The 26,647-nt window shown below is 35.7% G+C and overlaps 1 protein-coding gene across 1 annotated transcript in view; it reads right to left on the bottom strand.

The window, feature by feature from the left end:
- Window positions 1–26,647, bottom strand: part of LOC141679277 (uncharacterized) — an 87,233-nt gene that overhangs the window by 30,936 nt on the left and 29,650 nt on the right. The window contains exon 2 of the mRNA XM_074485780.1: window positions 21,916–22,059. Within this exon, the coding sequence (XP_074341881.1) occupies window positions 21,916–22,059 (144 nt within the window). The remainder of the gene's footprint in view (window positions 1–21,915; window positions 22,060–26,647) is intronic.

The following is a 26,647-nucleotide window of genomic DNA, read 5'->3' as shown; positions in this document are numbered from 1 at the left end:
CTGTTTGAGATTGCAATACAGTCCGAATTATCGGAAGAGAACATATTGTGCCAGAAAAAGTGATGAATGAAGGCAGAGAGCCAACAATTAGATAAAAGATTAATACCGAGAAAGATGATAAAGGAATAATGAGGTATTCCTACAGAATTTGGGTTCCAAATGTTCAAGAGCCTAAAGATGAAATCTTAGATGAAAGCTAGTTTGAGGAATAAGATTTAGAGCAAACCCTGAACGTGATAGTCAGGGAGGTCGCCATCAAGATAGAAGGAACCCATGACATAATGGAGTGGAAAATGAGGATTTTAAATTAAAAGATGACCCCAATTATGGGGAGTAGGATGAAATATTTCATACTAAGGAAACAGAAAGTCGAGTAAGGAAAGGAGACCCGAGACGGTACTCCTATACGGCAATTCATGGACCTGTCTAAAAAGAACTTAGACTATTATCCCCAACCACCACCTTGAGGAAACAATACGGTAGGAAATTCTTTCATGACCTTTAAGTCGCTAAGCTCTCAGAGTTCCAAGGAACAAGCTGACTCAGCCGAGGCAAGAGCCTGGCTAAAGGAAATAGAGGAATCATTTGAGATTCTAAATGATTGGCGGAGTACAAAAGACTATTTTTATCACTTATCTTCCTAAGAGAGAGGCCACCCGCTGGTGAAAGGCCAAGGAAGGCACGGAGCAAGAGATTATAATAAACTGATTTAAGTTCAGTCAATTGTTTTCGGGAAAGTACTTCCCAAGGTTATGGAGATAGTGTAAAAGCTTTAGAGCCAGAACAAAGGTAGACGAGTATAATGAATTATGAATCTAAGTTGTAAAAGTTATCAAGATTCGTTCTGAGGACACGAATCCAGAATGACGGGATGTTTGAAATCAATGCTTATGTTGTGTTGGTTCATGAAATAATGATAAGAGAAAGGAAAATAAAAAGAAACTGAAGTGGAAAGGAATATAAAGGCAATAGAGTTTGAGGTATGATAAGGGAGTTGGGTATGAGGAAACCCTAAAGACTCATAACAATAGAAATAGAAAAGTATGCATTCGTCAGGATGAGGGTGATTCACCATGAGTTAAAATTGATGGTTGAGGGCATAAGAGATACATATATTTTATCCCCTGTGAGTTGGGAGGATTCGAGGAAACCTTGAGATAGTTCGAAGGATAAATAATGAGACGCGGATAGACTAAGGAGACAAGGAAGTAAGAAATTAGGAAAATCGGATGAAGGAAGTGACCTTCAAGAATGTAAAGTGTAAGACCGGTGGCTTGATACCCAGAAAGGGAGATGCCAGGTATGAGAGATATCCGAACATTCAGATGACTGTTGAGATAAACAACAAAAGTAAATAAGGAATTATTAAGAAGAAGTTCACGTTGAACATGACCAATATCTTTCAGAACATCCCTGTTATCGTTACCAAATTAGGCAAGACAAGCGGATAACCGTTGTTATCTTTTGGAGGCCATATTGATTGACCCCATTTTGAATACAGATGTTATTATGAAATTAGACATGTACTATCGAGGTGGGAATGATTGAATAAGACACCCTTATCAGGGATATATGACTTGATTTATCCATGGAAGGATGCAGGTACCTTTTAAAGGTGGAATTAAGGATAGAACATCGGTAACTTAAAATGAATCCTAGGGGAATGCATAAAGGTTGGCATTTCACCCTTAATAGGGACAGTATGAGTTTTGAAAGTATGATTGGGAAAGGGTTAAGGTAACAACAACCTTTAAGAATCAGTGGAGAAATTTTTCAGAAGTATATAGATAATGGTTCTAGTATTAGTAAATGGTATTTTGATATGCCCTGTATCTAGGGAATACAGGAGGAACGATTGAAGGATAACCTTAGAGGTTTTACAAGGAAAAAGGTAATATTCAAAATTCTCAAGAATAGAAATGTGGATAAAGGAAATATGACGTAATTATAATGATACCAAGTGGGGCACGTGTTAAACCACGAGAAAGTATGAATCAAACCAGTAAAGGTCGAAATTGTTCAGGGCAATTAGGGCCCAGGATAAAAGATGTTCTAAGTATGATTGAGAGTCAGTCTTGACAGTGATTAGCCTCTAAAGACTGAGGCAATAACTTATGGAAAAATGGTGATATTTTTTTTTACTCATCTGATTTTAAGGAAAACATCTTCACTCAAGCAGTGATCGGAAAGAGGGAGTTTCAAAGGTGATTGTGTGTAAGCTCAAGGAAGAGCCTGGGTCCATAGAATGATGGACGGAATAGCAAAAATATTTAGGCATATGAAATACGATGCTATAATACTTGATGTTGATATAAATACATATATATTTTGTTCTCCTATGACAGACCTCTATAGTTCAGAGGTAGATTCCAAGCCAGATATTTTATGGCAATAAAATTTTTGGTACGTATATACAATTCTCTTCAATTCGTTCTTTTCTCTTCTTTTTATTTCATATAAGCTGAGAAGAACAACCCTTCCAGAAGGGGAGGTATTTCCGAATGACTATCTATCTGTGTGATAGAAGCCTAGTAGGATACCATCTATTGTTTAATTGCTTGTCAAGTACTAAAGGCTGGCCACCTGCTGTACTAAATATGCAATATAACAAGTGTTCATGATCATAGTGATCTCTCAATAAATTCCTTTACTTCTATCTGATTGATCAAACATTGGGAAATAGAAACAGCTGAAAAAGGATAATAAAATTGTGATAGTATTCGGGATGGGAACACATTCGTGATACTAAGGTTGACGTGGTTATTAAAAGGTTATAGAACGCTAACGAGCAAAAGTATAACCCGTATAATATTAGGAACGGAAGGTGATAGCGATTACGAACTGGAAAAGAATGGGTATTGAGAAGCAAAAGCTATAATGTTAGAAGCTATGATGAGAGTCTGTGCAATAGACTTGAAAGAATTTGGAATGATCACTTAACGCAGATTAAGTTATCTTACGACAATAGATCATATGTCATTATCGAGATGTCACCTTATGAGATCCTTGAGGGAAGACAATGTCGATCTCCCTTATGTTAGGATGAAGTTGTAGAGCGCAAGATGCTCGGACCCGCAATAGTCCAAAGGACCAGGGATATAATAGATCTAATCAGAGGATGGCTGGTAGTAACCCAAGATGGACATAAGAGGTATGCTGATTTGACTCAAAAAGGGCAAAAAGTATGAAATAGAGGGCCTAGTAATGTTATAGGTATCCCCTTGGAAACCCTTGGAAAGGATTGATGAGGTTCGGAAAGAAAGGAAAGCTAAGTCTATAATTTGTTGGACCCTTGGATATATTAAGACGTTTGGGAAGTTAGCATATGAGCTAGCCCTACCCCCGAACCTATAGCAAGTTCATAACGTGTTCCACGTATCAATGTTAAGGAAGTGTAATTCGGATGCCAGACAAATAGGGGAATATGAGCGCATAGACATTCAACCAGACGTAACCTATATGGAGCAACCAGAAAGGTTTTAGAGTGAAAAGGAACAAGTGCTTAAGAGAAGGATTATCAAACTAGGCAGAGTTTGGTGGTAGGACCACAACGTGGGAAAATTTACTTGAGAGTTAGAAAGTGCAATGCTAAGAGAGTATCCCTATTCATTTTCTATCTGATTCCGGGACGGAATCCTTTTAAGGAGGGGAGACTGTAATAACCCCAATTTTTGGGAAATTTTTGAAACCCTTATGAACAGTGTTTTTGCTGAATGAGAAAACTTTTCATGCCACACTATGTAGGGGTTCTGATATGGATATTCTGAGATTTTATTAGTACTTTATATGAGATATAAGTGTATGTAAAGATCGTCAGAATCCAAATCCGAACACTTTGATTTTTCCCGGAAATACACTAGATACGGAAAGAATTGAGAAAAAGGTAACAGGATAAAAAGGATTTAAATTAAAGGATTATAGGAGAGGATCATAAAAGGAATATAATATATTGAGAAAGGTTAAGGGAACCTAAGTAATAAGATCCTGGGTATGATCCTTCAAACGATAAATGAAAACGAAAGTTAAGCGAACCGTATAACAGATCAGCGGTCATTAGGCAAACAATTAGGAAGTTAATCAAAGGGATTAGAGAGGGTGATGTCACCCAACCAATGAGAAGGGGACAAGGAGGGAAAGATGACATCACAGCATGACATAGGCATGACATAGGAGGGGAGGAGGTGTGGATGAATTATAACCACACAAAAAAATCAAGGTTAAATTGGTAATTAACCAAAAACAAAACAAAACTACAACCAACCAAAAGCAAAACAAAAGCAAAACATAAAAATCTCTCTTTCTTCTACATCTTGCTCTCGGCTTTTTGAAGAAATGCAAGGATGGGAATTTCAAAACCCTAGCTACACACCTTCAAAAATCAAGAGGTTTGTTTCTTTAGCTTCCATAATTCATAGCTTAGATGAGCCATAAGTTTAAGCTCAAGATTCCATGATTTTCATAGCTAATTAATTCACCAAAGATTAGGTTGAATAGTGTTTTCAAATTTTTAACTTTGTGTTCTTGATTTCATTTGCAAGATCAAAGTTATATAAGGATAGATCAAGGTTCTTTGAGGCTCCCTAGTAACTTTTCACCCTCCAAGGAAGGTATAACTTCTCAAACCCTTAGTCTTAAGTTTTGTTGGTTTGGATTTCATAATGTTTAGATGATGGGTTAGTGTAATGAGTGTGTACTCATGATAGAGCTTTGTTTAGTAAGTGGTTTTGTTGAATTTGGAGTTAGGAGTGATGCTTGTTAGATTTGAAGTTCTTGGTCACATTTTTGACTTGGTTTAGATGAATAAATTGGTAATATTGAGTTGATTTGGGGCTGTTGTAATGTAGTTTAGATGGAGGTTTGATTGGGTTGTGAATTGGAGTTGAATTGTGGTTGGTTTTGAATGATTTAAATTTGGGAAATCGCGTAAACATAGTCGTCGTAACGTCCGATTTTCTTTAGACTGTTTTTGTGCATAACATTAGGACCCGAGAACCCCCTGCTAGATGTTGACCATTGCCATGTTTAGATAGCTCATGTTACGAGCTTCGTTTTGATATGTAGTTCGTTCGATTCCGATGCACAGTTTAGGAGAAACGACCGTTTCAAATAACGGCGTTTCGCGAACGAAACATTTCCCCTCGCCTTACTTTGAAACATAGGTTAAAGACCAAAAAGTGTTAATTAATGTATGAAACATTTATGGTAAGTGTGTTAAGCAGTTGGTAAGACACTCGCGAATGAATCGCCTTAAAACTCGTAAAGGTTAAATTATTAAAAATGGTGGAGCCGAGGGTACCCGAGTGACTTAAGAGAATCAATAAGCGCAAAACAAGCGTTAGAGTCTAAGTTAGTTAAAGTATAGATTTACAAGTGACTTTGGTTTAATTCCAACTTACTTGTTGTTTATAGGTTACCAGACTCGTCCCGAGCCTTTTATCACCCCAAGCTGCTCAGGCAAGTTTTCTACCCGTTATAACTGTTGTTGTGATGTATATATGTATATGCATTATCTTGCGATAGATGCATGTTGGTTAATTAGCAAATGTTGCAATATATTGAAGCATGCTGCTATGGTATATATATATGCATGCCTGTTTCGTATTCTTTCCATATATATCTGTTGATTCAGTTGATAATACCTATGCTAGAGAATAGCGGTAATTTGCATATACCCTTAGTATAGGGACCGAAAGGTGAAAACATTTTCTAAAATCGGGAGTCGAGGATCCCGAGTGGATTTTGTATATATGTATATATATATATTTATATATATATATGGTTATAGTTTTCAAAACTTTTAATCGAATAAGGTTTATTCGATAACTTTATTTTATTATTGAATATTATTTCGAATATTCATCCGAGGACTTATGACTCCTTTATTTTATTATTGAATATTATTTCGAATATTCATCCGAGGACTTATGACTCCTTTATTTTATTATTGAATATTATTTCGAATATTCATCTGAGGACTTATGACTCCTTTATTTTATTATTGAATATTATTTCGAATATTCATCCGAGGACTTATGACTCCTTTATTTTATTATTGAATATTATTTCGAATATTCATTCGAGGGCTTATGACTCAGCTTATTATATTTATTGAATATTATTTGAATATTCATTTGAGGATCTATGACTCCGATTATTTGCTGAAATATATTCTTTATTTTATTAAAGAATAAGGTGTCAATAATCAAACTTATTTTCGATTATTCAAATAAAGATAGTACTTTCATATAAGTATATCTTTGGTTATTTAATATCCATTTCAAGTATAAGTTTTAATACTTCTACTTCGATTATTTTTATAAGGATTATCTTTATGAGAATATTATTTAAATAATAATATTCAGACATTTTCTAAATATATTGGGACTGATTTACTTCATTAAATCAGCATTACTCCAAACACTCTTTAAAGTGTTTTTGAGTCTTCAAAATGATTTTTAAAAGTTAGAGCGGATCCCAAAACTCATTTTTATATTTAAGATCTTCCTTTTAAAAAGGGGATTTAAATACTCGCTCAAAACCTGAGGGATCCGGCTCTATGGTGTATTTTATATTCGCAACAAGGTTGCAGTTTTGGTAAATGAATTGATTACTTACCCAGCGTTCGGGAAGTAAGTCCATCTATTGAGTCGGCATAAGCAACATGGGCTCAGTGGGCATCCATGATAGTGTGAGTGGCTCAGTGGGAGTCCATCAAATGCATAAGTGGCTGAGTGGCAGTCCAACATAAGGTCCTATTGCGACCAGGGTGATGACCAGTGGGGAATTCGTCCATCTATTAGTAGAAAAGGTTACTTATTGGTATCTTTGCCTGATCAGCAAGATATCTGGTTTATGCCAAAATTCTTTTCCTTTCCAAAATTTATTGGATGTTTCAAACTCTGTTCATACTTTACATGACAGAGGTTTTCAGGAAATGTATAAAGAAGATGTATATGTGGATATATATATATATATCAGAACTTAATGAAGTATATCATAACTTCATTTCCTTTAATAATATTTCAAAGATTGAATCTATTCAAATCTTGTCTTGTAGTCTCATCTATGTAATGAACTTTTGAAACTATTATATCTTGAACGGTGGTAGTTCAAGTAGTATTTGGAAAAGATATAAGTATATTGGAGTATCTTGTAACTTCATCTTTTAAACTTATATCTAGTTAATAATTGTCTTATGAATGACAAAGATTTTCAGAAAAACATTGAGACAAGGTTAGATATATGAGATCACCTTGCAATGATATTTTTATACAGTTATAAACTGGAACTTTGTGTATATTATACATGGAAGAGGACTTCCAAGATTTTGAAAAGTATATATGTATATATACTGAATATTTTGTGACTTCATCGCATTAAGATATCAACTTGGTTCATTTCTTTTGACCAAGACTTTCATGAGTACTATGAGAAGGCTCATATATTGTTAATCATTATACATATTATTTTGGTGGGCTTGCTGCTCACCCTTGATTATTTTTGGATATTCATCTCTGAGACTATAACTTGTGGTGTGTGTGTTTATTGTGGGGTCACAGTACAGAGTAGTTGATTGTGTATAAAGATTGTGTGTTATTAAGGGAAATGGAACTCGTGACAACCCGGATCCCCGACCCCGGATTTGGGTGTGTTACATAGAGTACAGGGAAGTTTCCAAGACCGCTCTAGCAGGAAGCCAGAATTTCAAGCCCGGACAAATTTGAATTTCAAAAGAATAGGACAAGGTACCCAGAAAATAGGTAATCATTTCCAAGCTCCCAAACAGCAGGGAATTGTCAGAGTTCCAAAGTCGTACTGCAAAACTTGTGGACGCAAGCACACTGGCGTATGTATCAAAGCAGATGTGACATGTTTCAATTGCAAGCAGAATGACACTATTCTAACGAATATCCAACGGGAAAGACAACAGAAATTACTTGCTACCAATGTGGAAAGAAAGGGCATATCGCTAGGAATTGTAAAGGACCAGCAATGACAGCTAGTATTTCTAAAGTATTGGCATTACCTCCGCCACCGCCGCCTAATCAACTTAAAGCAAGAACTTTCATTATGACAATGAAAGAAGCAGTGCAGAGTTCGAGTGTAATTGCAGGTACGCTTTTGGTGAATTTCGTGGATTCAAAAGTATTAATTGATTCTGGAGCTACCCGTTCATTTATTTCTGAAGAATTTCTTGATAAGTTACATTGCGAAATCGAATGGTTGGGCGAGACGTTAATTATAAATTTAGCGAATGACGACCAAGTTCTAGTAGATCGAGTATGTCCTGCGTGCGATATAGAAATAGTTGGACATCATTTTTCTATAGATTTGATTCCTTTTAAGTTAGGAGAGTTTGAGGTCATTTTGGGAATGGATTGGTTACTTTGTCATAATGCTCAGATCGATTGCGCAAATAAGAAAGTCAAATTACGAACTGCGGAAAATGCAACGGTAATGTTCAAGCGCGAAAAATAGCGAAAGAAATTTCAGACAGTGATGCAGACCAAACGATTGCTTCGACAAAGTTGTGAGATTTACATAGCTTACGTGTTAGATACTGAAAAAGGAAGTTCTAAACTAGAAGACATTTCAGTTGTATGTGAGTTTCCGAACGTCTTTCCAGACGAGCTTCTAGGGTTACCGCCAGATCGAGAAATTGAATTCACGATTGATCTAGCACCAGGTACAGAACCAGTTTCGAAAGCTCCATATCGAATGACTCCAGTTGAGATGAAGGAATTATCAATGCAACTGCAAGATCTTCTAGACCGAGGCATCATACGACTTAGTGTATCCCAATGGGGTGCACCGGTATTGTTCGTGAAGAAAAAAGATGGAAGTATGCGATTATGCATTTACTATCGGGAATTGAATAAGCTCACTATTAAGAATAAGTATCCTTTATTGAGAATTAATGATTTGTTCGATCAGCTAAAAGGAGCCGCATGGTTTTCGAAGATAGATTTGCGATCAGGCTATCATCAATTAAAAATTAAATCTGAAGATATTCCCAAGACTGCGTTTCGTACGAGATATGGATATTACGAGTTTCTAGTAATGGCATTCGGCTTGACCAACGTGCCAGCAACATTTATGGATCTGATGAACATGGTATTCAAGAAATATTTGGATAAATTCGTGATCGTATTTATTGATGACATCTTGATTTACTCAAAGATAGAAGAAGAGCATGCTGAGCACTTGAGGATAGCTTTAGAAATTTTGAGGAAAGAGCAACTGTACGCGAAATTCTCGAAATGTGAATTCTGGTTAAAGGAAGTACAATTTTTAGGGCACATTATCAGTAGGGAAGGCATCCAAGTCGATCCAGCGAAGATTGAAGTTGTGTTAAATTGGGAAAGACCAAAGACACCGACAGAAGTTCAAAGTTTCTTGGGATTGGCAGGATATTATAGAAGATTTGTTAAAGATTTTGTGAAAATAGCAACGCCGTTGACCAAGTTAACTCGAAAAAGTGAAAAGTTCGTATGGGACGACAAATGTGTATTGATGCAGCACGGTAACGTCATTGCATATGCTTCGAGACAGCTAAAACCTCATGAACAGAAATATCCTACGCATGACCTGGAATTAGGAGCAATAGTATTTGCGTTGAAACTTTGGAGACACTATCTCTATGGTGAGAAATGCGAAATCTACACAGATCATAAAAGTCTGAAGTACATCTTTATGCAAAAGGAACTGAACATGAGACAACATCGATGGCTGGAATTGATTAAAGATTACGATGTTATGATCAGTTATCATCCAGGAAAAACAAATGTTGTAGCTGATGCGCTAAGCAGGAAAGAAAGATTGAATTGCTTAACTTCATGCGAGGAATTAGCCAAGGAATTCGATAAGTTGGAAATCCAAATTCGTGTTCCCAATGAATCTACAGAAGCTATCTACGCTATGAATTTTCAACCAGAGTTGCTAGAGAAGATTCGCCGCTGTCAAGAAAAAGTGATGAGTTAAGATGACGACTTAACCGGAGAAGAAATCACAACTCAAAAGGATAATGAAGGAATTTTACGCTTTGCATCGAGAATCTGGATCCCTAACGTGGCAGAATTGAAAGAAGAAATATTGGGAGATGCGCACAGTTCGAAGTATTCCATTCATCCAGGAAGTACAAAAATGTATCGCGATCTGAAGGAAAACTTTTGGTGGCCGAATATGAAGTAGGAAATAGCAGAATGGGTAAGTAAATGCTACACATGCCAGAGAGTTAAAGCGGAATATCAACGTTCGAGCGGATTATTACAACCGTTAGATATTCGAGAATGGAAATGGGAACATTTAGCGATGGATTTCATGGTAGGACTAGCAAGGACTAAGGCTAATCATGATGCGATATGGTTAATCATTGACAGACTAACGAAGTCGGCACATTTTCTACTGATTAACAAAATATTATCATTCGACAAGCTAGTGCACTTGTATCTCAAGAAAATTATGATGCGATATGGAGTTCCAATATCTATCGTGTCTGAGCGAGATCCCCGTTTTAATTCAAGATTTTGGAGACAATTTCAGGAATTTCTTGGAACTAAATTAAACATGAGTACCGCGTATCATCCGCAAACCGATGTGCAAAGTGAAAGAACTATCCAAACGATTGAAGACATGCTATGAGTTTGTGCGATTGATTTCGAAGGCAGTTGGGATGAGCACTTACCTTTGGTTGAATTTTCTTATAACAACAGTTATCACGCAAGCATTGGAATGCCACCGTACGAAGCATTATACGGAAGAAAATGCAGATCACAGTACATTGGGATGAAGTGGGAGAATGCAATATTTTGGGTCCAGAATTAATCCAACAGACTAAAGAAAAGATAGAACTTATTCGAAAGCGATTAGATGCAGCACAAAACAGGCAACACAAATATGCGGACCAAGCAATGAAGAATATGGACTATCAGGAAGGAGAACACGTATTACTCAAAATATCGCCATGGAAAGGATTAACCATATTTGGCAACAAGGGTAAATTGAAACCACGATACGTCGGACCATTTGAAATTTTGATAATCGAGTCTTACACTCTAATATATAATATACGAGTCAGTCATAAGCGCATGGGTAGACAATAGGAACGATGTGAAGTCGATTTCAGATGCAATTGAAGTACGAACTAACTTAACCAGTCTATTTGTGCTAACAGAAGCTAAGCCAGAAAGGCAGGTTGAGTAGGTGATAGACGAAGGTGATTTAATTGCAGTGAGTCACGTATAAGGCAAATTTCTCCCCTATTCTATTTTCAGAATAGTGAAATTTCTTCAGATTCTTAACACGCTTGCACTCTTTTGATTCTCTTGTTCCAAGTTCATTTCGATTCTTGATTATCCTTTTCATTTGACTTTATTGTTCATATTCCAATTGTTACTCACAATTACTGATATATTATGGTGATTAGAATATGTCAAAGCATACCGATTGTTCCATTTGCTATTCCAGGGACTGGATAATGATACTTTGGGATTAAGTTTACTTAATCCTAAGGGACCGGGACATAACCGAATCCTTGAGATGGGCTGTAGTGCCTGGGTGCCCGACATGATCTATATAGTGAGATATAGATCTCCACTGTATCCTGGCTGATCAGCAGGGTATAGATGCGAACTTGTGTCCAGTTTAGTTCGTTTGTATTCGCCAGTAATGGCCTTCTTTCTATCCTCGCGGGGTTATATCTTTGCAGATATACCCGGTTTATGGTTTTATTTAAATTGCTTTAACACTGTTTATATTTTGCGGACTTGTTGAGCAATTTTTGGCTCACCCTCTTTGTTGTTATTCACCTTATTGTTTTCAGTTAAGAATGAATATGAAATCCATTAGGACTCGAGTGGTAAAGAAGCGGGTCAAACCTCGGGATCCTCTCATACCCAAGGTGTTGATCCTAATCCAGGAAGAAAGCTTTGACTTGCCCGAACAGGTGGAGTGTAGATAGTTAGTGTGTGTGTTTGAATAAGAGATGAACTTAGTTTAAAACTAATTAGAAAATGGTTTGTAATAAAGAGAGTTTGTGAGATTTTGAATTTGGGTTGTAATAAAAGTAGTTAGTGGTTCTTGTTTTCATACTTCAACCTAAAAAGATCCTGGTTAGTGTTAAAGGGGTTTAGATTTATTTCTTTATTATTTGTTAATCAGATTGTACAGGTTTGGTGATTAGCTAGTAACCCCCAGACTTATACCCCGGGTCTGGAGGGCGTTACAGGTTTGGCATCAGAGCTGTAGGTTGGTCCCTGAAAACAAGAACATTAGGGTTAAGATAATATAGGAAGATCACATAAGATAGGAATAGTCAAATAGGAAGAGTAGTGTTAGGATGAAGGTCAGATTAGAATAGGAAAGTATAAATCTTAGGACTGTTTAATGACCTTTCTTTTCTTTGGTATATTATCAGATGGCATCTTCAGGTTATTCTGCGTCTTCTGAGAGGACAGTCACCGGGCCAGCAACACCAGTTATACCCCCAGTATCTGAGTACATGTTTCCTCCTCTACCACCTCCACCACCATTGCCACAGGAGCCGGTACCACTAGTATAGGGGATAGCCCAGGACCCTATAGAGATGTTCAATCCATTTGAGTTCTTTGAGCCGATGGTTTCTTTACCAGTTGAGCATCAGTTTATACCGGGGATTGAGCCGGAGTTACCACCACCACCAGTGTTACCTCCTATACCAGTGCATGCCCCAGAGCCGGATGTATTTCAGATTATTCCAGTCGAGGGGATGGGAGAGCATGATGTGGATCTACAGTTAGGATTACCACAACAGGGTGCAGGTATACCGAGGGTTCCTTCACAGGAGTCAGTAGGTCAGGTTGCCCAGCCGCATATGGTACCATACCATGAGTACAGAGTTATGAGGGATGATGTGGAGTATTGGAGATCACAGTGCCGAGAGATTATGCATCTGTTTGACCAGAGGGACAGAGGACCGTTAGCGGCCCTACAGCCAGATTACTATATGAGACAGAGGTTGCAGTCGGTTTTGATGAGTGCCACTTAGGAGCTAGATGATTTGACCCATGAGGGACCGCCTTCTTTCGCAGAGTTCTACAGGATATTCCGCTTGGCACAGACTTTGGTCCAGGCACTTAGGGATGAGCTGAGGCGTATTCCGCCTGGGTTTTGAGACAGTGACTTCAGAGTACAGATGTATATAGATGCAGCATAGTATAACATAGTGAGTAGTGTGTATGTGTGTATTAGTAGTTTAACCTATAATAGTAGTTTAACTGATAGTAGTTAGTGTGACTTGTAGCCGCTGTAATAACCAGCAGAGCGAGACTTTTTGTATCAAGCATTTACACATAAGGCTGGTGTCATATATATAAAATGAACTTTTTCAAATTTCTTTTATTTAAATTTCAGTCTTTACAGTTTTATAGCATTTACCTTCACTTTATTATTTTACAGCTTTTCCTATTTTAAACTCTGTCGAAAAAAAAGAAGAGAAAAGATAAACATTTTGTTTAATTGCTTACATTTCCTGTTTTTATATTCAACAACTATTTTCTTTATTTAAATCATGTTGGTAATACAGGATAAATTGTTTTCTTACCTACTGTTAATTGTTTATTAAACTGTTAAAGAAATATCACTTGTTTTATTATCAGAAGATGGCACCAAAAAGAAAGACTACGACTGAGACTTCTAACAGCAATTTCGAAGGACAGACTAATGAGACCATGAACCAAATGTTCCATCTGATGCAACAACAGATGGTAATGATGCAGCAACAGATGCAGCAACAACAATAGCAGATTCAACAACAAATGTTACAACAGCCACCTCGTCCTGAGCCCCAGATACCACCAGCATTACCTGTTGTTACTTTTAACCAGTTTCAGTCGGTTAAACCTCCAGAATTTGATGGGTCATCCAATCCTAATAAAGCTACCACCTGGTTGAAAGAAATAGAGAAAGCGTTTGCACTAGTGAAGATAGGTGAAGACCAGAAGACTGACTTTGCTAGTTATTTGTTGAAAGGAGAAGCAAATTATTGGTGGGAATCTAAAAAGGCTTTAGAGGGTGAAGATGTTATTGCATGGGATAGGTTTAAAGAATTGTTTTTAGAGAAACATTTTCCTCGCTATGTGAGAAATCAAATGCAGATTAAGTTTTTGGAACTGAAGCAAGGAAGTATGTCTGTGACAGAGTATGAAGCCAAATTTACTGAATTGGCTAGGTTCGTCCCAGAACAAGTGGATACTGAAGAGAAACGAGTTCAAAGGTTTCAAGAAGGATTACGATCTTGGATCCGTGGACAAGTTGCAGTTTTTGAATTAACAACGTATACCGCCGTAGTCCAAAAAGCCTTGATTATCGAAAGAGAAAGTGAAAGATCTCAAAGGGATAGAGGACAGGGAAGTTTCCAAGACCGCTCTAGCAGGAAGCCGGGATTTCAAGCCCGGACATATTTGAATTTCAAAAGAATAGGACAAGGTACCCAGAAAATAGGTAATCATTTCCAAGCTCCCAAACATCAGGGAATTGTCAGAGTTCCAAAGTCTTACTGCAGAACTTGTGGACGCAAGCACACCGGCGTATGTATCAAAGCAGATGTGACATGTTTCAATTGCAAGCAGAAAGGGCACTATTCTAACGAATGTCCAACGGGAAAGACAGCAGAAATTACTTGCTACCAATGTGGAAAGAAATGGCATATTGCTAGGAATTGTAAAGGACCAGCAATGACAACTAGTATTTCTAAAGTATTGGCATTACCTCCGCCACCGCCGCCTAATCAACCCAAAGCAAGAACTTTCAACATGACAATGAAAGAAGCAGTGCAGAGTTCGAGTGTAATTGCAGGTACGCTTTTGGTGAATTTCGTAGATTCAAAAGTATTAATTGATTCTGGAGCTACCCGTTCATTTATTTCTGAAGAATTTCTTGATAAGTTACATTGCGAAATCGAATGGTTGGGCGAGAGGTTAATTATAAAATTAACGAATGACGACTAAGTTCCAGTAGATCGAGTATGTCATGCGTGCGATATAGAAATACTTGGACCTCATTTTTCTATAGATTTGATTTCTTTTAAGTTAGGAGAGTTTGAGGTCATTTTGGGAATGGATTGGTTAGTTTGTCATAATGCTCAGATTGATTTCGCGAATAAAAAAGTCAAATTACGAACTGCGGAAAATGCAACGGTAATGTTCAAGGGCGAAAAATAGCGGAAGAAATTTCTGACAGTGATACAGACCAAACGATTGCTTCGACAAGGATGTGAGATTTACATAGCTTACGTGTTAGATACTGAAAAAGGAAATCCTAAACTAGAAGACATTCCAGTTGTATGTGAGTTTCCGGACGACTTTCCAAATGAGCTTCTAGGGTTACCGCCTGATCGAGAAATTGAATTCACGATTGATCTAGCACCAGGTACAGAACCAGTTTCGAAAGCTCCATATCGAATGACTCCAGTTGAGATGAAGGAATTATCAACGCAACTGCAAGATCTTCTTGACCGAGGCATCATACGACCTAGTGTATCCCCATGGGGTGCACCGGTATTGTTCGTGAAGAAGAAAGATGGAAGTATGCGACTATGCATTGACTATCGGGAATTGAATAAGCTCACTATTAAGAATAAGTATCATTCCCCGAGAATCGACGATTTTTTCGATCAGCTAAAAGGAGCCGCATGGTTTTCGAAGATAGATTTGTGATCAGGCTATCATCAATTGAAAATTAAATCTGAAGATATTCCCAAGACTGCGTTTCGTACGAGAAATGGACATTATGAGTTTCTAGTAATGACATTCGGTTTGACCAACGTGCCAGCAGCATTCATGGATCTGATGAACAGGGTATTCAAGAAATATTTGGATAAATTTGTGATCGTATTTATTGATGACATCTTGATTTACTCAAAGACAGAAGAAGAGCATGCTGAACACTTAAGGATAGCTTTAGAAATTTTGAGGAAAGAGCAACTGTACGCGAAATTCTCGAAATGTGAATTCTGGTTAAAGGAAGTACAATTTTTAGGGCACATCATCAGTAGGGAAGGCATCCAAGTCGATCCAGCGAAGATTGAAGTTGTGTTAAATTGGGAAAGACCAAAGACACCGACAGAAGTTCAAAGTTTCTTTGGATTGGCAGGATATTATAGAAGATTTGTTAAAGATTTTGTGAAAATAGCAACGCCGTTGACCAAGTTAACTCGAAAAAGTGAAAAGTTCGTATGGGACGACAAATATGAAGAAAGTTTCCAAGAATTGAAGAATCGGTTGGTAACCGCACGGGTACTCGTATTACTAGACGAGTATGGGAATTTCGTCATTTTCCGCGATACTTCGTATCGCGGATTAGGATGTGTATTGATGCAGTACGGTAACGTCATTGCATATGCTTCGAGACAGCTAAAACCTCATAAACAGAAATATCCTACGCATGACCTGGAATTAGAAGCAATAGTATTTGCGTTGAAACTTTGGAGACACTATCTCTATGGTGAGAAATGCGAAATCTACACAGATCATAAAAGTCTGAAGTACATCTTTATGCAAAAGGAACTGAACATGAGGCAATGTTGATGGCTGGAATTGATTAAAGATTACGATGTTATGATCAGTTATCATCCAGGAAAAGCAAATGTTGTAGCTGATGCGCTAAGCAGGAAAGAAAGATTGAATTGGTTAACTTCATGCGAGGAATTAGCCAAGGAATTCGACAAGTTGGAAATCAAAATTCGTGTTCCCAATGAATCTACAGAAGCTATCTACGCTATGACTTTTCAACCAGAGTTGCTAGAGAAGATTCGCCGCTGTCAAGAAAAAGTGATGAGTTAAGATGACGACTTAACCGGAGAAGAAATCACAACTCAAAAGGATAATGAAGGAATTTTACGCTTTGCATCGAGAATCTGGATCCCTAACGTGGCAGAATTGAAAGAAGAAATATTGCGAGATGCGCACAGTTCGAAGTATTCCATTCATCCAGGAAGTACAAAAATGTATCGCGATCTGAAGGAAAACTTTTGGTGGCCGAATATGAAGAAGGAAATAGCAGAATGGGTAAGTAAATGCTACACATGCCAGAGAGTTAAAGCGGAACATCAACGTCCGAGCGGATTATTACAACCGTTAGATATTCGAGAATGGAAATGGGAACATTTAGCGATGGATTTTGTGGTAGGACTACCAAGGACTAAGGCTAATCATGATGCGATATGGGTAATCATTGACAGACTAACGAAGTCGGCACATTTTCTACCGATTAACAAAATATTTTCATTCAACAAGCTAGTGCACTTGTATCTCAAGGAAATTATGATGCGATATGGAGTTCCAATATCTATCGTGTCTGATCGAGATCCCCATTTTAATTCAAGATTTTGGAGACAATTTCAGGAATTTCTTGGAACTAAATTAAACATGAGTACCGCGTATCATCCGCAAACCGATGGGAAAAGTAAAAGAACTATCCAAATGATTGAAGACATGCTACGAGTTTGTGCGATTGATTTCGAAGGCAGTTGGGATGAGCACTTACCTTTGGTTGAATTTTCTTACAACAACAGTTATCACGCAAGCATTGGAATGCCACCGTACGAAGCATTATACGAAAGAAAATGCAGATCACCAGTACATTGGGATGAAGTGGGAGAATGCAAGATTTTGGGTCCAGAATTAATCCAACAGACTAAAGAAAAGATAGAACTTATTCGAAAGCCATTAGATGCAGCACAAAATAGGCAACGCAAATATGCGGACCAAGCAAGGAAGAATATGGACTATCAGGAAGGAGAACACGTATTACTCAAAATATCGCCATGGAAAGGATTAACCAGATTTGGTAACAAGGGTAAATTGAAACCACGATACGTCAGACCGTTTGAAAGTTTGAAGAAAGTGGGAAAAGTTGCGTACAAATTAGCTTTACCGCCTCATATGCAACATATTCACAATGTGTTTGACGTGTCGATGCTTAAGCGATATAATCCTGATTCTAGGCATGTAATAGAATATGAACCGGTAGATATCTAACCTGATTTGTCTTTTGTAGAACAGGCGATAAGAATTTTAGATCGGTGAGAGAAAGTGTTGAGAAATAAGTCTGTATCTTTAGTGCGAGTTTTGTGGAGAAACTCTATGGTTGAAGAATCAACCTGGGAACTTGAGAATGAAATGTTAGAGAAATATCCTCATTTGTTTTCATAATGAGATTCTGAGGACAGAATCCTATGAAGGGGGGAAGGATGTAACGTCTGGGAAATTTACGTCTGTATTATATCATATTTATAATAAATTATGTGTATTAATGTGTTATTATGTGTTATTATGTGTAATTATCTGTCAAAACCTAATTGCTACGTGTTACGTGTATTCTGTGTCATTCCGGTATTTTTAAGATATTTTTCAGATATTTTATTTTGCATTCATAAGTTTCATTTCAAACGTTTTACGACCCAAACCATGATTTTAAAGCCAGTATTTCAAATAAAGTAATGGGCCTTTTTTTCATCAAACGGCTTTTATCATCACATTATTCTGAACATCTAGACATTTTATAAATTTTCTCGTTTTACGAAAAATGACTTTTCCGTGCCCTATTGGATGTTAAAACCCCACAAAAATCACATTTTTATTTTTATAAAATTATAGGACTTTTATTTATACCATTTCTTTGTATTTTTGCATTATTCACAATTTTTGGGAAATTTTGGCATATATATTGTATATATAAAATAATTATAAATTAAATTTTAATACTCAAAAATTAGGGTTTGGTGTTCTTGAGTTCAACCAGTGATTTGATTGTGATTCCGACCTCCAAATCAGACATGTAAGTAGTCAATCGAAAGCTCTTGAGTTTACTATCTGATTATATTATCAATTTCATGTTTTATATCTTCGATTTTCAATTCGTGTTTTTAGGGTTTATGTTTGATTTAGGCGTTTTTAATTCAGGAATTGTTTGATTATTTTGAGGGTCTGTATAGCCTTGTCTTGAGTTTAGGAATGATTTTATGTATTTATTTGGTTCGTATAACCCCTGGAAGTAGTTCCCGAGTTCTTGTGTTTTAGTAAATTTTGAATTCGTTTTTGTTAATTTCTAGATGTTTTTGATTGTTGTGGCCTATTGGGATCGATTAGGGAGCTCTGTAGCTTCGATTTCATGTATTAATCGATAAGTTTGGTTGTATTTTGGGGGAGATGTTGTTTTCCGGTGAAGCCACCGGAGAAGCTTCGGGTTGTGATCGGAGAAATCGAAGGAGGGATGGAGAGGGGTGGTTGACGGTGTAGGTGAGTTCCTGGGAGCATCACGGATCGATTCCATCCGAAATCGAGGGTCACAGCTTCGAAATGGCACGCCGGCGAGGCTATCGGAGTTTTACGACGGGCGACGACCGGTTCCGGTCGTTTCCCCAGATTTCGTCACCAGCGAACCGACCCGGTTCGCGTTCTTGAAGACCCGGTGTCAACCCGGTTGGTTGACCCGGTTTCAATCCATTAAAACCCAATTCCATTTCCTAAAAACTGTTTCTGATATTTTTATTAATTATTTCTATTTTATAAAATCGGAAATTAGTTTTGTAAATTCTAAAAAAATAATTAAAATTCTGAAAATTATTAATAATAATTTCTAAATTATTTTCTTAATTTAGGAATTCAAATTTAGTTATTTAATTAATTATTTATTTAATTGTTTATCTAATTATTTATCTATTTATTTGTTTATTATTTAGTAATTAAGTAATTAATTAATAATTAAGGATTAAAATTAATCGAATAGTATTATTTAAAGATTCGATAATTAGTTAAATAAAACGAGTAACTCGTATTCATACGAGTAATTGAACGATAAATAGATTATTATTCAAGCAATAGTTAATTACTCGAAGAATATCGTAATAATTATTCGTAAGAAATAATTAAATCCAGATAATTGATTTAAATCGTATAAATTTTAAAAATAACCGTAATATTTCAATAATTATACGAGAAGGGTGAGTAAGTCGTATTAATACGAGTAGTTGATCAGTGAATTGGATTATGATCCGAATAATAACTGATTATTCGATAAATAACGTTACAGTTAATTGTATCGAATATTTATTTGTAAATAATCGATCTAATCGAGTAGGTAATAGTAAGTTGTAAATATTTGTAATAAATTGTAATTGATCCTAATAATTAGGGATTAATTATTTTAAATTATTGAATAATTACTTATTAATTATTTATTAGTTAATTATAATTTATTAATTATTTAAAAATGATTAATTACTTCGATTATCAATCATATAATTTTCAATAAATCATAACATATTCATTTTAATTCCAAATATTATAGAAAAATCATTTTGACTCTGATTTTTCTTAAATAATTAGTTGAAAATTATTTTAGGGTTTAAAAATTAATAATAATTATTTATATTGAATAATAAATTGAATTATCAGTGTTTAATTGATATTAATTAGACCGTTAGTCCGGTTTGGGTGAAACGAAAGCCCTTTGACTGAGAAAAATGAATTCTTTTCATTAAAAATGACATTAAGACCTAAATTTTTCTAGAAATTAGTTTACTTTGTTATTTGTTTGATTATCAGTCAAAGTGCGTCCCGAGAAGAGTCCGAAAAATTCCGAAAAAATGAGAAACGAGTTAGATGGTGATCAGTGGAGCGATCAGCGAGTCGATTTTGATTCTAAAAATTATTTTAACTATAAAAATGATTATGTGATATCTTACTTGCTAATATATAATATACGAGTCAATCATAAGCGCATGGGTAGATAATAGGAATGATGTGAAGTCAATTCCAGATGCAATTGGAGTACGAACTAGCTTAACCAGTCTATTTGTGCTAACAGAAGCTAAGCCTGCATGGCAGGTTGAGTAGGTGATAGACGAAGGTGATTTAATTGCAGTGAGTCATGCAGAAGGCAAGTTTCTCCCCTATTCTATTTTCAGAATAGTGATATTTCTTCAGATTCTTATCACGCTTGCACTCTTTTGATTCTCTTGTTCATAATTCATTTCGATTCTTGCTTATCCTTTTCATTTGACTTTATTGTTCATATTCCAATTGTTACTCACAATTATTGATATATTCTGGTGATTAGAATATGTCAAAGCATACCGATTGTTCCATTTTCTATTCCAGGGACTGGATAATGATACTTTGGGATTAAGTTTACTTAATCCTAAGGACCGGGACATAACCGAATCCTTGAGATGGGCCGTAGTGCCTGGGTGCCCGACATGATCTATATAGTGAGATATAGATCTGCACTGTATCCTGGCTGATCAGCAGGGTATAGATGCGAACTTGTGTCCAGTTTAGTTCGTTTGTATTCTCTAGTAATGGCCTTCTTTCTATCCTCGCGGGGTTATATCTTTGTAGATATACCCGGGTTACGGTTTTATTTAAATTGCTTTAACACTGTTTATATTTTACGGACTTGTTGAACAATTTTTGGCTCACCCTCTTTGTTGGTATTCACCTTATTGTTTTCAGTTAAGAAGGAATATGAAACCCATCAGGACTCGAGTGGTAAAGAAGCCAGTCAAGCCTCGGGATCCTCTCATACCCAAGGTGTTGATCCCAATCCAGGATGAAAGCTTTGAGTTGCCCGAACAGGTGGAGTGTAGATAGTTAGTGTGTGTGTGTTTGAATAAGAGATGAACTTAGTTTAAAACTAATTAGATAATGGTTTTTAATAAAGAGAGTTTGTAAGATTTTGAATTTTGGTTGTAATAAAAGTAGTTAGTGGTTCTTGTTTTCATACTTCAACCCAAAAAGATCCTGGTTAGTGTTAAAGGGGTTTAAATTCATTTCTTTATTATTTATTAATCAGATTGTACATGTTTGGTGATTAGCTAGTAGCCCCCAGACTTATACCCCAGGTCTGGAGGGCGTTATAATATGCTGCTTCACAAACCAGAGCAGCTTGTGAAGCACCAGCAGCCGCCGCTTCCGATGCAACAGCCGCTTCTGATACAACTTCAAAGGCTGATTTAAATGCATCTGCATTCTGCTCCTCTTCATGAGGAGGCACTGTGCTACCAACAGACGACCTACCAGTCTTGGATATGTGCCAAATCCAATCAATATACCCAAGACTAAAACCATTCTCATAGAGATGACCCCTTATTACTTTGACTAGAAATTTCTTGAAATTAACACATTTACAACAGGGGCAAGGTATTTTTTTAGGATTTTTACAATTTTCTTCGGCGTAAATCAAAAACTTTTCAACCCCGACTTCATATTCCAATGAATCCCTCTCTTTTGAAATCCAATTTTTCTCCATATTCGTAGGATAACCTATTTCCTACCTAATTTTCATATCAAATATTTCAAAAAAAGCAACGTACAATTAGTAATATATATGTATTACTATGTATAATTACCGGCAAAGCAGAACACGACACTGATTGATTAAAATGATGAAACGAAACATAGAACAAAGCTGAGCACGACACTAGAAAATAAACATAGCAAATTAATATAATTTGTAATGAGCAGAATCAACCACCACCCGACGCCGATGCTCATAAAGAATTAGCTTCCATAGGCCAAGAAAACTCTATTCACATGCTAACTATCATTTCTCAAACAAGAATCAGAACTTTTAGTGGGTTTATTAAGTACTTGCTCAATGATTACATTCCCAAACCAACCACTTCTGCTTTTTTAATCCTCCCAGGTGACCATTCTTCTTTACCAGGTAATTATTTTCTTTATAAGCACCATATGTATGTGTTAGTGACGTGTTTTTTTATAAATTTTTTTATTCCAAGTATGAAATCAAAAATCAACGGTGATTTTTATTACTGAAAAGGTAATGTCATTATCCTTTTCAGTAATCTGCTTGTATCGATTTGGTAGTACAAGACAGGGCATGCATTTTAATGTTTACATTATACTATCAATAGATGAAAGATGTTTACATTATACTATAAATTCTACACAGAACCATCTTCCTGTCATTTTATATATAAAATATATGATGTAACAACATATACAGAACAAAAAGCGAATTTCGTCTATCATCCCCTTACTATAAAATAATGTTTACATTATTTAACTAAAAATAACATGCATTTCCTAGAGAAAATAGAGAAAAGAGCAACAAAAAACCTATCATTTAAATAAAATAAAATAAAATAAAGACACAGGCATAAGCAAATTAGGGTTTGCTATATGACAAACAACTAATTTCCATACTATAGAATATGTAACAAGCAACTCAAACAAGCAGATGCAGATAGTTTAAGCTTAAACTAATTAAAAATTAAAAAATTAGGGTTTCAAATTGAAACCCCCAATTCTGAAATTAGGGTTTAAAACTTACCTAATTCAAGCTTTAACCTTCAACTTAGCTTCAATCTCCGACTTGAACTCTAACCTTAAACTCTGAGTTGAACTTCAACTCCGACTTCGACTTAATGCAATGAAACCCCCAAATCTACGAGAGCAATGAGGGAAATGAGAGCAACCTTGATGAGAGCAGCAAGGTGAAATCTACACATGAAGATGAAATGAGAGCTGAGAGAGGGATAAAATGAGAGATGAGAGAGTGATAAAATGAGAGATGAGAGAGTGATGAAATGATGAATACTTTTTTGTTTTTATTTTTGTTTTTAGTTTTTGATTTTAATTTTTATTTTTTTAATAAAAAAGAGGGGGAAGATGTGGGTTAAAAAAGGGGGAAAATTTTACTAAGTCAAAAAACAAGGGGGAAACACTTGGAGGGAATGAATAATTTGGTTAAGGGGGGAAACGGGGAAGGCACGTTGATTAATTTTTTTAAAATAGACATATAACATCGGTTGGGCTAAAAACTGATGTTTATAACAACAAAAGACATCGGTTGCCAAAGACCGATGTAGAAAACACCTTTTACATCGGTCAAAAAAACAACTGATGTCTAAGAGGTGATGTCTATTCTACTTTTTCTAGTAGTGACACTTGATGAGGAGATAGCAAGAAGATTATTTCTGAAACAAAATCCAGGAGTGGATTTGAAACTCTCAAGGAGAAAGAAGCTAGATTTGCTGCTAAGAAGACAAATCTTAAGTCTAAAGCTTCTGATGCAAAGAAACCTCCAATGCCTAAGGTAAAAGGCATTTTGATCAGGGAAAAGTCAAAATCTGAGATTTCAAAGTCCAAGACTAGATCACAAACTGAGGTTGATCCTAAGTCAAAAGGGAAAGAAAAGGTTGGTGAACCTTTAAAAATTGAGAAAAAAGATAAAATCTTCCATTCCAGTTTATCAAACTACAATGCATGATGATGATTTAATAGAAAATGAAACCGTTCAAATTCTGAAGAAAAGAAAGGTAATTGTAACACCCCCAAATCCGGGGTCGGGGATCCGGGTTGTCACGAGTTCCATTTCCCTTAATAATACCCAATCCTAATAAATAATCAACTATTCTGTACTGTGACCCCACCATAAACACACACACCACAAGTTATAGTCTTAGAGATGAATATCCAAAAAAAATAATCACAAGTCGTTTTATTCCACAATTATATGCCAATACACCTTAAAAGGGTTTCTGAATAAATTTACATTTCTTTGCCATTATTACAATTGATAAATATACATAAATCTGGTATATCAACAGTTGAAAGCTTAGCCTATTGGTAGTTCCTACCTCAGCTACAGCGACATCAACGCCTATAGGAAACTCCGGAACGTTTCCTATCCGCTCGCGAATTTGGAAGCTTGGTCCTGTTCATCTTGTCTATCTGATGTTATGTGATGAAAGAAGAAAGCAAGGGTGAGCAACAAGCCCACCAAAATAATATGTATAATGATTAACAATATATGAGCCTTCTCATAGTACTCATGAAAGTCTTAGTCAAAAGAAATGGACCAAGTTTGATATCTTAATGCGATGAAGTCACAAAATATTCAGTATATATACATATATACTTTTCAAAATATTGGAAGTCCTCTTCCATGCATAATACACACAGAGTTCCAGTGTATAACTATATTAAAATATCGGTGTAAGGTGATCTCATATATCTAACCTTGTCTCAACGTTTTTCTGAAAATCTTTGTCATGCATAAGATAATCATTTACTAGATATAAGTTTAAAAGATGAAGTTACAAGATACTCCAATATACTTATATCTTTTCCGAATACTACTTGAACTACCACCGTTCAAGTTATAATTAGTTTCAAAAATTCATCACATAGATGAGACTACAAGACAAGATTTGAATAGATTCAATCTTTGAAATATCATTATAAATAATGAAGTTACGAGATACATCATTAAGTCCCGATATATATATACACCTATATATATACATTTCATACACTCCTTGAAAACCTCTGTTATGTAAATTATAAACAGAGTTGCAATATCCAATAAATTTGGAAAGGAGAAAACCTTGGCATAAACCTGATATCTTGCTGATCAGGCAAAGATACCAATAATTAACCTTTTCTACTAGTAGATGGACGAATTCCCCACTGGTCATCACCCTGGCCGCAATAGGACCTTATGCTGGACTGCCACTGTGCCACTTACGCATTTGATGGACTCCCACTGAGCCACTTACACTTTCATGGACCCCCACTGAGCCCATGTTGCTTATGCCGACTCAATAGATGGACTTACTTCCCGAACCTTAGGTAAGTAATCAAGATGTTTCTCAAAACAGCAACCTCGTTGCGAATGTAAAATACACCACTGAGCCGGATCCCTCAGGTTTTGAGCGAGTATTTAAATCCCCTTCGAAAGAAAGATCTTAAATATAAAAATGAGTTTTGGGATCCGCTCTAACTTTTAAAATCATTTTGAAGACTCGAAAACATTTTTAAGAATGTTTGGAGTAATGCTGATTTAATGAAATAAATCAGCTCCGATATATTAGAAAATATCTGAATATTATTATTTAAATAATATTCCCAAAAGGATAATCTCTATATAAACAATTTGAAGTAGAAGTTTTAAAACTCATACTTGAAATGAATATTAAATAACCAAAAATATACTTATACGAAAGTACTATCTTTATTTGAATAATCGAAAATAAGTTATATTATCGAAACATTATTCTTTAATAAAATAAAGAATAATATTTAGTAAATAAGCGGAGTCATAAGTCCTCAAATGAATATTCAAAAATAATATTCATTAAATAAAATAACGGAGTCATAAATCCTCGAATGAATATTCAAAAATAATATTCATTAAATAAAATAACGGAGTCATAAATCCTCGAATGAATATTCAAAATAATATTCATTAAATAAATAAAATAAAGTTATCGAATAAACCTTATTCGATTAATAGTTTTGAAAACTATATCAATATATATATATATATAAATATATATATATAAATATATATATATATATATATATATATATTATACTCGGGAACATCGACTTCCGGTTTAGAAAAATATTCACCTTTGGGTCCCCTATACTAAGGGTATACGCAATTACTGCTTATCTCTAGCATATGTATTATGCAACTATAAGCATTTGAACCAACAAATATATAAATCAAGAATACGAAACAGGCATGCATATATATCATATCAACATGCTCCAATATATCGCAAGAATTTGCTAATAACAATCATGTACTTATCACAAGATAATGCATATACATATATACATCACAACAACAGTATAAC

Source organism: Apium graveolens, chromosome 8 (genome assembly GCF_009905375.1).
Source record: "Apium graveolens cultivar Ventura chromosome 8, ASM990537v1, whole genome shotgun sequence".
In the NCBI taxonomy this organism is placed as follows: Eukaryota; Viridiplantae; Streptophyta; class Magnoliopsida; order Apiales; family Apiaceae; genus Apium; species Apium graveolens.
Note: the sequence above shows the minus strand (reverse complement) of the source record. Positions and strands in the feature narration are given on the sequence as shown.